General features: G+C 38.0%; 1 protein-coding gene across 1 annotated transcript in view; it reads right to left on the bottom strand.

The window, feature by feature from the left end:
- The window catches only part of LOC134801016 (uncharacterized), a 35,380-nt gene that overhangs the window by 15,954 nt on the left and 7,208 nt on the right, over positions 1–12,218 (bottom strand). Inside the window, exons 3-7 of the mRNA XM_063773516.1 lie at positions 10,710–10,798; positions 9,010–9,094; positions 6,445–6,526; positions 4,023–4,106; positions 1,827–1,950 (exon numbers count right to left, since the gene is read on the bottom strand). Coding sequence (XP_063629586.1) covers positions 1,827–1,950; positions 4,023–4,106; positions 6,445–6,526; positions 9,010–9,094; positions 10,710–10,798 — 464 coding nt within the window. The remainder of the gene's footprint in view (positions 1–1,826; positions 1,951–4,022; positions 4,107–6,444; positions 6,527–9,009; positions 9,095–10,709; positions 10,799–12,218) is intronic.

Here is a 12,218-nt window from a genome sequence, read left to right as displayed (position 1 = left end):
CTGGGGCAAACTGCCGAATCCGACACAAGAGCAGCCGATGTAACGGAGCCACGCCGTTTTGTCGACTAAATAGTGTTTAGTTTTAGGTTTATAAAATACATATGTATGTTAGTCTGTAAGGTATTTATAATATGGGCCTTGTTGCCTGAATTAAATTTCTAAATAAATAAATAAATAAAATAAAATGCGCGTGAGGATGGTGGTGTGGTATAAAATTAGTATAAATTTATAAAACACCAAACCATGGTCACCCTCAGGAACCATCACGTATACGTCACACTATTGAGCGCACTAACAATTTGCCTTCGGCAATTTACAAACGTGAAGCCGTTTGTAAATTGACGACGCCGTTTGTAAACGGCGGATTCTTACAATTTGCCTGCAACACATGCATTACGCAAATATTACACGTGAAACTGTTGATAAAACTAATGTCACAAAATCAATTTCATGCCTTTAATTTCGTAATGTAATTCCGGGTTTGCTCCCGGGAAATAACGGAACCGAAAGTACCGCGAATTCCCGGGATTTTGAGCCAAGCAAAGAACCGGGATTTCAATATACACCGTGTTTTTTTTGATTTCCGTTAATTTCAAGGGTGCATTCCTGAGCTTAAATCAAGTAACTTTCTCAAAGACACCGATGTTCTAATTAAGTCCATTTCGGAGATAATCCATAATTTATTTTTTTTCCTATAAGGCCTCTACAAGCGTGTACACTTGCCTTAGGGCCGGCTTACATATTGATTAGTGTTTAGAATGAGTTCATACATTTGCTACTAAACTTAAGTACAATCTCGGTCGATTGATGTACGAAATGACATTGATATGTCACAGATTTCAATTGTTTGGTTGAGTTAAATGTAATGCCCGTGTTACAACAACGCTATATGCTACATTTAATTACTTTTTAAACAAAAAAAAAAACAAAAAAGAAAACAAATTTTATTTTTTTTAATTAACTATGCCATTTAGTTCTTATAAACGTACTTAACTATACCCCGAAGTTAACGGAATTCAATAAAAACACGGTGTATAAATCCCGGTACTTTCGGGATTTTCGGGACTAACATTGCCATTACAATTTTTGACTGTTTTCTGTTACTTAGCATGAAATATCATGTTTTTAAAAGAAACATACTTTGATAAAATATCAATTTAAGGCTGATAATGCTAATACTTTTATGGCTGTTCACATATTAAAATCAAACCCAAAATATTCAATGGGTTTGATAATGCCGACAATATAAAATTGCGTAATTTGAAACTTTAAGGGCAAGTGTTTGTACAATAAATAATTTTATACGTATTATTATTAGTTATTTGTATACTAAGTACGAGAGTTAATGTGGGCAATGATTGTGTGGCACGTCGTAAAAAATTAAATATCATGTTTAGAGAAAGATTCATGGTCGTTTTACGCTTTTTTTTACTGAAGATTTAGATAAAAAGCTGATCTTTTAAGACAGTCCCGAAAATACCGAAAATACCGGGAAATCCCGGTTCCATTTTTGCCTGGTACCGAAAATCCCGGTTCTTTTAAGCAGTACCGGTTCTGCAATCCCTAGTGCGCACGCGAACCGCGCCGCACCTCGCACCCGCGCCAGCTAGCGGACGCCCTTAAGGCCTGTGCACACCGGCTTGCGTGTGCGTGACGTGCACGTGAGCGTGCGCTTAAATGTTCGAGCCGCACACGTCACGCAAGCGGTGTGCGGATCTCATAAGGATCTGTATACTACAATGCCGCACGCACACGTGCCCGTCACGCACACGCAGCCGATGTGCACAGGCCTTTAGACCTTTCTTAATTATGGAATAGATACCTACCTTCCGTTATAATGGACAATCATATCACTTGTGGTATTTAACCTACCCACTTCTTTTAATAAATTCATTATTGATTTAATTGCAGCAGTCACTTTTTCTTCCGTCAAACAGCTCGACACAATTTCTGAAAAAAAGATTAGATAATTTCATCGAAAAGATAATATTTAATAGAAAAAAACCGGCCAAGTGCGAGTCGGAGCGCGGTATTTACTTAGAGATCTCATCAGTCCATGGATGTATTTTAGAAAAAAAATAGATCTTACTTAATTACCCAGTATTTGGGAGACCGAGATTTGCTCGGAAAACATATTAAAACTCATAAATGCGCGTGTTCCCAGAGATAAAACCTAGCCGGGACTCCCTCTGGTCGCATAACAACTTTTGTCATATTTTTATTTGTCATAGCACTTTATTCATAAAATTGTAAGTCATAAAAATCTTTAGTCAGAATTATTCCTGAGCATAACTGAATTTTTGTCATAAATGAGTTATGACATATTTTTTATAGTCATTAATTTAATTCGCATAACATTTAAAGTCTTCTGCTTGATATCCATAATTGTTTTTCGTTCGAAGTATTGCAGTGCATAGTATTCATATAGACATAAAAAAATAAGTTGTATTTGTAGTGGTCATAATGTTTTTTTCATAAATGTTACAGAGCATGAATAATAAATATGTAGGTACCTATGGTTGTGACCCACCTATGAAGCAAATATTACTTTAGTCATAATCATAACCACAGAACGACCGTATAAAAGAGGAGATCCAAGGAGAGGAGCCCCCTCCTCCTCCCTAGGAGAAACGGTTTTATAAAAGAAATTAATCATAGATATGAGATTTATTCAAATAGTAGGTAGGTTAGGTTCGTTAGGTTTCTTTAGATGCCCGAAGGGCAAACTACGCAGAAATAGGAGCCCCACGTGAGCGGGGCTCCGTCGAATTGTTTTTGGACGGAGATTAGGGCTATCAATAACTAAGTATGCCTTAAACCATTATGGTTGAAAATTATTATGCTACAAAACGTTATACATAAAAACATTATAAGATCGATAAATATATTTAAGCTGCTATGACATCTGATTCATTATAATTAAAACCTATATCCACAAAAAATATATGACAACTGCTGAGTATGTCATCAAATATTATGGCTAAAAATGTATGACACAATATAATATGACTTTTCATTTGTATGCGCAATGATGATTATGACACAAGTTGTTATGCGCAACAAAGATATGACTTAAAATTGTATGCAACCCAATATGGACCCAACCTAGCCAGATCGTTTTTCGCCCCCCAAAACCCTCATATAGTAAATTTCATCGAAATCGTTAGAGCCGTTTCCGAGATCCTCGAAATATATATATATATATATACATAGGTTGTAAAATATCCCTGTAGTGTGTTTCAGGGATTCAAAAATAAGTACTTAACATAAGAAAAATACAAAGGAGGTATTTAACCAAAATTCTCAATTCTGAGAAGGGGCTCAGCTGGTATTTTCTCTTAATCCTATGAAATGTATAAAAAGTGGACTTAAAGCTAATTGAGGATTTAAAGATTTAAAGCTAATAAGGCAAAATTTCCGTATTTTTGCCAACCCTAATTTTCAATGAACAGCAAAATCGACAACGGGGTTCACGGAGAAAAGAAATCGTTTAAAAAAATTGAAATTGCACTAACGTTTAATGCTTTAAACAGTTCCATATGAGCCTATCGAACCAAGCAGTAAAGTTTACTGTTTGTACGTTACGTACGAACGAACGTACATTAGTTGATATTGTAATAGCAGTTAATCTTAATGAAATCAGTTTAATGTGTGCTCGATAGATCATATTCTTTTTACAAGCTTTTTACAAGCTTTTATTTACTTTCACCTGACCGTTGTCTTGAACAAATCTTGCAAGTTAAATTTGATCCACTTCCCGGTTTCTGATTGAGCTGAAATTTTGTATACATATGTAAGTCAGATGACAATGCAATATTATGGTATCATCGAGCTGATCTGATGATGGAGACCGGAGGTGGCCATAGAAACTCTGTGATAAAACAACGAAACCTAATTGTGGTTGGGGTTCTTAGAATTGTCTCGATGAGTATTATTTGCCTGTGGAAAAAAAAGTACAGTCGGCGATAAAAGCTTGTACCAAAAATAAAAAATTTGCCGATTATAGTGTTTTTGTTTCTCACCTGGTCTCGAAGTATTAGTAGACAGCCATTCTGGATTTGAGAATGTATCAATCCCGACGAACTGTTCCGGATTTGAAAAGTTCCCTGTAAATAAAAAACCGGTCAAGTGCTAGTCGGACTCGCGTTCCAAGGGTTCCGTATTCAGTACATTACCCAATTTTTAGGGTTCCGTACCTCAAAAGGAAAAAACGGAACCCTTATAGGATCACTCGTGCGTCTCTGTCTGTCCGTCTGTCACAGGCTATTTGGTCGGAACTCGGAAACTACTGGACCAATTAAGTTGAAATTTGGTACACATTATGTAAATTAGTGACCCAAAGATGGACATGTTTTTTTATAATTTTTAAATACATAGGTTCGAAGTTATTTAAGAAAATAGCCAAAAAATGACCATTCCCGCCCCTTTCTCTCCGAAACTACTGGGTCTAAAATTTTGAAAAAAATACACAAAATAGTTCTTAAAATAGACAGGAAAACCTATTACAAATGCAAAGGACTTATGTACGGAACCCTAGAAACGCGAGTCCGTCTCGCACATGGCCGATTTTTAACAATATTTTTTTATGTGGAACGTGTATGAAATGTATTTAAAAACTAAAAAAAATTGCGAATATCATCGAGGTTGGCCATCGCCAACACTATTACCTACCTACTAGCCCAAAACTAAATAGAGAGCCTAACTATAAACAAACTAATATTTTAGCCCAAAATCTAAAATAAATGAAGTACCGATGACATAAAAAGTAAAAAATAAAATAAAGTAAATAAAAAAAGATACTAAAAAGTTGAAATAAAAAACAACTACCACTAAAAAGTAAAAAAAAATACAAAAACAATAAAAATAAAGCAAAACCAAAAAAGGAGGGTCTTAATTCGGTTTTTTTAAGGTTTGGTATCTAAGTCATTTCGGGATCGGATCAAAAACTAAGTAATTAAGTACGACTCACGCTTGACTGCATATTTCTAATAGATTTTCCTGTCATCTATAGGTAAAGAACTATTTCGTGTATTTTATTCAAAATTTTAGACCCAGTAGTTTCGGAGATAAAGGGGGGGGGGGGGGGGAATGGTCGGACAGACAGACAGACGCATGAGTGATCCTATACTCAAGGGCTCCGTTTTTTTCCTTTTGAGGTACGGAACCCTAAAAACTGTGCTAGGTTTTCGGCAGAGGGGTAAGCTCTTAAAGGCGACTCCGGTTTACTAAATGCTCTAACTAAGCTAAGCCATTGCCTAAAATCATACAGATCTGATATTAGAAATTAAAGGTGACATATGTAATTCGTTTTCTAGAACCTCGGGGGTGCGGATTTTGAAAATTATTACCATTTTAGAAATTAAAGATAGCGGACATGTAGGTGTCGCAGGCATTCTGTAAGAATTCGCCGTTTAAAATGCCGAAGGCAAATTGTAAACGGTCCGCATTTTGTAAAATACCTTATGACATTAAAGGCGCCGTTTGTAATTTGCCACGGCATTTTGGTCTTAGTTTTTTAATTAACCACGGTTAAAACGCGCGTGGGGATGGTAGTGTGGTAAAAAACACCAAACCATGGTCACCCTCAGACAACCTACGTTGAGCCCACTAGCAATTTGCCTTCGGCAATTTACAAACGTGAAACCGTTTGTATATTGACGACGCCGTTTGTAAACGGCAGATTCTTACAATTTGCCTGCGACATAGGTACTATTTCGTAAAAGTTGTTATGGCCAATTATGACTATCGTTTTCTAGGTTTTCGAAATTAATGGCTATTTTTGAATCCAAGATGGCTGACAACGTACACCGGGACCGCTATAGACCGACCACTTAAATGAGGCCTCGCCTGCGCGGTACGGGGGCGACGGGGTAGGACGACTAAGGGTGGCGGGGAAGGTGCGGGCGCCGTACGCCTGCTAGTGGCTCTGCAGAAATCGAGAATATGTCAGCTTTGGTTCGCCCAACTGTGCAAATAGTCCTATTTCGTAGTCCCACACTTTGTGTGGGACTGCTTTAAGGATGACTCACGTCAGACCGGGCCGTGTCCGGGCCGAAGCTTCCGGCGCTTACTTTTCTATGACATAACAGGCGATCATGTGATGCTTTCATAGAAAACGATGCGCCGGAAGCTCCGGCCCGGACACGACCCGGCCTATTGTGAGTCATCCTTTAGCTTAGCCGTTTTTTTCATCTACTTATGAAAATATATTTCTGTAGAACTACATCTATCAAGTAACAGTCAAACTTAAACGAAGAAATTAAAGTTAAAGGATGACTCACGCTAGACCGGGCAGGACCTTCCGGCGATTCGTTTTCTATGAAAAGCATTACGTGATCACCGATCAGACGTCATAGAAAATAACATGTCGGACGCCTCGGTCCGGGCCCGGGTCTAGCGTTAGCGTTGTGATTTTGGATTGTTGGATAGTTTTATGGTACTCACTAGTAGATCTGCAGAAATCAAGATTATGTTGGCACTGGTTCGCCCAAATCTGTGCAAAAAATGCTAAGTCGTGGTCCCAAAGCTACTGAAACAACCATCATAAATTGAAATAGACGTAGGTAATTGAATGAATATTATAGGACAATTTTACACGGATCAACCTCTCGGCATTACTTTGGAAAAAAATTCGTATCTTGTTCTGTCAATCAAAAGAAAAATATGGTATCTAAGTATGGCACGCATACAGAGTTCCGCTGCGTCTTACGTAAGCGAACAACTCGCGAAAGCGACGAGGCGCGGGCGCGGCGCGGCGCGGCGGGCCCAAGGCGTTCGCGTTCGCAACGAGATCGCCCACTAGGACACTTCTATAGGTACCAAATCATTGATTCACCCCGTGCCGCATCGCTTCGTTTCGCATTCGCGTGTTGTTCGCGTACGTAGTACGCTGCGTAAAGGATGACTCACGTTAGACCGGGCCGGCGTCCGGCGCATCGTTTTCTATGGAAAGCGTCAAGTGATCGCCTGTCATGTCATAGAAAAGTAAGCGCCGGAAGCTCCGGCCCGAACATGGCCCGGTCTAACGTGAGTCAGGCTTTACTGCGTTTGAAATTTGAGTAGCTGTGTGAGATACAAGATTTTTTCAAAGTAGTCCCGCTATGTATTGTAGTCCCATTGGTAAGCTCACTGGCTTGTCGCTGATGATACAAACGAGGTCTTCTCTTCTTCCACTTCTCATTTTGCCACGGCTTATGGGAGCCTGGTGTCCGCTTGACATCTAATCCCAAGAATTGATCTAGGCACTAGTTTTTACGAAAGCGATTGCCCTCTGACCTTTCAACCCAGAGGGTAGGGGGGTAAATAACAAATGATATTGCGTAAGTAGGTAGGTACATAAGTTCCGAAAAACTCATTGGTACGAGCCGGGGTTTGAACCCGCGACCTCCGGATTGAAAGTCGCACGCTCTTACCGCTAGGCCACCAGTGCTTTTTTTTACAAACACGGTCATTCTACATAAAGGTATTTAATAAAAAGAAGTGGTTTCACCGTGGTTTTTTTTCTATATTTTTTAATATTTTGCGAGTCGGACTCGCCCACCAAAGGTTCCGTACTTTTTAGTATTTGTTTTTATAGCGGCAACAGAAATACATCATCACCGTTCATGAGATACAGCCTGGTGACAGACAGACGGAGAGACGGACAGACGGACAGACGGACAGTGGTCTTAGTAATACCCTTTTTTACCCTTTGGGTACGGAACCCTAAAAACAATATTTAATAAATATCCAAAAACAATAATTAAAATATAAATATTATTTATATTTTAATTTCACATATATTTGGATCGTCCAAAAATGATGTCAGACTCTCAAATTGATCAAAGTACGGTTTACGGTAATAACGTCGCTTAGTATCCACAACACAAGCCTTTTTGAGTTTACCAACAAGTTTTTAATTACACAAACGGGTCTACCGCGATATAATTCCATTTCATTGTTTTTACCTTTAATTCCGACGTTTCAGCTGAGTTGCACCAGCTGTGGTCACGGAAAGACTGACGTCCCAGCAAATGTCAACGGAGATATTAATAAAACACCACTAAACTACCCGAAATTAGATTATAAAAATGTTCGGGGTAGACAAAGAAATTGAAATTTAAGAAATGTAAGGTAAAAAGTTAAAAACAATGAAATTATATCACGGACACAGAATAAATAATAGTACTACCGTACAGAAAGGACACTTCCTACAAACCCGAAGTTTGGCAGCGGTTCAGGGTCGAATCTTGCTATCCCTTTCTAATATATGGCACTATCCCTTTCGGCTTTGTAGGGTTGTCAAAATTCAAGTGATTATCTTATCTGTGGTCGTGCACGCAAAATAAAGTCAAGTGGTGCCAACCCTAAAGGCCCCTGTACCCAATGGGCCAGCGTGGGCCAGTCTGGGGGACGCATTTATGCGTTAGAGGGAGCATGTGATATTGCTATCTCATTCTACCGCATGGCTGCGTCCCTTGGACTGGCCGGCGCTGGCCCATTGTGTACAGGGCTTAATAATTGCTCGGAGCAATGCTGAGCCGAACGGAGCTGAGTTCGACCGAAGTGAGAAGTGTCTCCCCACTGTCGCGGTAGACCCGTTTGTGTAACTAAATATACTTACCAACAACGTGGACAGAGTTTCGTACAAATGACTCCATATTACCTAAAAGGATTCGGCATCAGACAGCGCCTATCAACCACAGTGGAGTCACGCATTCTGACCTTATTCTGCCATGTTTCTCGTCGTGGTAATGACTCCATAGAGCGTCTTGTAGTGCAGGGAAAAGTCGAAGGCACCAGGCCACGTGGTAGATCACCAATGAGATGGACATACCAGATCCAGGCCGCAACTAAGTGCTCGGTTTACGAATGTACCCGGAAAGCTGTAGTCCGCGACGAATGGCGCCGTATTAGCAAGATCATCACTCATCGAGATTCACAATGATGACCACAACCACTCTGGCAAGAGTGTACCGACTAAGAAGAAGAAGAACTAACAAGGTTGATAAAAAAAAGTGTATGTCTTACCAATCTCGGCCCATAGCCTTCCGCCTTAGGAAGTAGCCCACCGTTTCTATCCAGAGCTGTACCATTAGCGGCCTCCTTTCTCATACTAGAATGTAAGAGATATTTTAATAACTGATTTAAAGTATTTTTTAATTAATTAAATAATAAACTGAGAGATTGGCCCTATAGTATTTTTCAAATTGGAAGGGTACGCTGACAGGTGCCATCTCCTTACAATTTATAACCTCATCATTCCCTTGCCCTTTTCCCATTCACTTGGGGTCGGCGCAGCATGTCTTTCTCTTCCACACCTCTCTGTCACCCGTCATCTCATCATTCACTTGCGTTCGTTTCATATCATCTCTCACACAGTCCATCCACCTTTTCCTCGGTTTTCCTTTCCACAACTTATAACCTAAACAATTTATAACCTAAAAATGCTAATGTCGCAAAATCTTCCTTCCAGTTTGAAAAATACTACTTATAGTCACACCTGGCTAGCTAGCACGAGTTGCGTTCTCGCGCGCGACTCCATCTAGCGCGACTTCAAGTATGGACTCGCGCGCGAGATCTCAACCCATGCTAGCAGGTCTAGATTTTTGTTCTGCAGAAGAGGGCTATTCGAGCAATATATAAAATGAACCATAGAGACTCACTTAGAAATAAATTTAAGGAAATTGACATAATGACAGTCCACTGTCAAAACATGTATGAGAATATTCTACCTACATAAAAATATTGTTAATTTTAGGAAAAATTATGACATTCATAATATTAATACTAGCTGAAATAAACATAAGCTCTCAGTGCCCATCACATGGCTCCATAAAATAAAATAAACATTCATGGGTAATTGACTAATTGTATAAGATTTTATATTAACTTCCAAACCATATTACTGAATTATCAATTAGGTACTTAATAAATTTAAGAATTATGTAAAGCGTAAACTTATTTCTAAAGCTTATTATGCCACACAAGACTATATGAATGATAAAACAACGTGGGATTAATTGTGATTCGAGATAATTAATTATTTATTACGTATATTTGATTAATGATGAGGAAATGGATATTCCAATGTATGCACTTTTGTTATGTTTTTTTTTTACATTGAGATTTTATTCTAGAAACATTCCAGACTAGTATTTTTTATAAGTACATTTTTTTTATATTTGACGATATTTTTGTGAAATTCTTAGCACCTATTAAATTTGATCTGTATAATAATTCAATTTTGGATTTCACGGGCCTATAAATCCCGGTCTTTTGATAGGCTTTTGTGGGGATATAGATCCAACACGTACAGGCCCCTTGGAGAGCTTTAATGTCATGTAGAACGCCTGTAATAATCCAATATTATTATGGAATAATAATATATTAACATCAATTATTTGCTCTGATAAATAGCTTAAGATAATATAAATGTAATACTTGCGTACATTTCATTAGTGTTGTTAGGCCTACATGAATAAAGTATATTTGAACTAGAACTAAAATGTTGAAAAATATACACAAAATAGTTATTTATCTATAGATGACAGGATAACCTATTAGTAATGTGCAGTCAAGCGTGAGTTGGACTTAATTACTTAGTTTATGAACCGATCCCTACGGGTTTTTATAAGACATTTGTTAAATATTGGTTAATGTACGGAACCCTTTGAACGCGAGTCCGAATCGCACTTGACCGGTTTTTTTAATTTTTTATGGTAACTTACTTTTCTATTTCTGTCACTACTATATCCTGTAGATTTTGATCCATTCTGAACATTTTACCCTGTTCACATTGAGGGCCCATTATCGTCCTCTGAAACAGATGACGTCATTATTTCGCAACATTTTTTTGAAACGTATGAAATTTTGAAGTGTGTTTTTTTTTGTAAAATATGTATTTGAGCCGAAATAGCAAAACACGTGTCCATTATTTTTTCATGTTCTCCAACATATATTCAAACCAGTAATTAACTAACAATTTGCTTGAACAAAACTCTCTACAGAAATTAGAGCGTTTTGTCACTTTTCAGTACTTTGGAGGCCAATTCCTCCCAGGAAGTTGAGTATAGGCAGCTAAAAAAATACGTATCCGTTATTTTAGACTACTCTATAACATATATAAAAATTAATCAAATCGGAGCCGGCCAGTTGGGTACCCTTCCTTGTAAGAAAGAAGATTTTTTGCAATAACTCAAAAACGACTAAACCGATCATGTTCGCTATAGTTTTCATTGAAAGTATTTATTAAGCTCTTGTTTCACGATTTTTTTTTTCATATTTTTTGGACCCGTGGTTCAAAAGTTAGAGGGGGGGGACACATTTTTTTTCTTTCGGAGCGCATATTCCGGAAAATATTAACTATATCAAAAATGGTTATAGGAGACCCTTATTCGTTTTGAAAGACCTACCCAACGATACCCCACACTATTGAGACAAAATATAAAAAAAAACATAAAAAAACTTTTTGTATGGGAGGTACCCTAAATAAAAAAAATGTTAATACTTCTTATTTTACCGTTCTGTCGCAATGCATGATTTATGTATCCATGCCAAATTGCAGCTTTCTAGCACTAACGATCACGGAGCAAAGCCTTGGACAGACAGACAGACAGACAGACAGACATGGCGAAACTATAAGGGTTTCTAGGTGACTACGAATTACGAAACCCTAAAAACAGCCCATCAACGTGCACACTAGCGCCACTGCTAATTAATCGTGATTATTTAATTTTAACGACAGGTATTTAAATAAGGGGGCCGCTGCCCGCCACGTACTGTATTTTGTATTTAAGTACCTTTTGAATACATCAAACTAGTTTTTATGTTGCTGGATTCGTCAATCTATGCGTCCAAAGTTAAAACGGGCGTTTTTGTTTTGAGTTCATAGATCGACGAATCCAGCAACATAAAAACTAGTTTGATGTATTCAAAAGGTACTTACATAAATACAAAATACAGTTCGTAACGGCCCCTTTTTAAAATATCTTTCGTTAAATTAAATAATCACGATTATTTAACGTATGCGGAGCGAAACTTGGACAAAGTTCAATATTGTTTTAAATAAAAAAAACACCATTCTTTTTTAAAATAATTATGTTCTTATAATAATGTATATATCAAGGCTTAATGTAAAAAATAGTTTACTCCCATGCGAGATGCTTTACGGCAGTTCTGTGGTACTTTGTCCATCGCTGTCGGAAACACAGATGTCGGCATTTTATTCAGCTCCGATT

The sequence above is a fragment of the Cydia splendana genome, chromosome 21 (assembly GCF_910591565.1).
Source record: "Cydia splendana chromosome 21, ilCydSple1.2, whole genome shotgun sequence".
Taxonomy (NCBI): domain Eukaryota; kingdom Metazoa; phylum Arthropoda; class Insecta; order Lepidoptera; family Tortricidae; genus Cydia; species Cydia splendana.
This window is presented reverse-complemented; position numbering and strand designations above follow the sequence as displayed.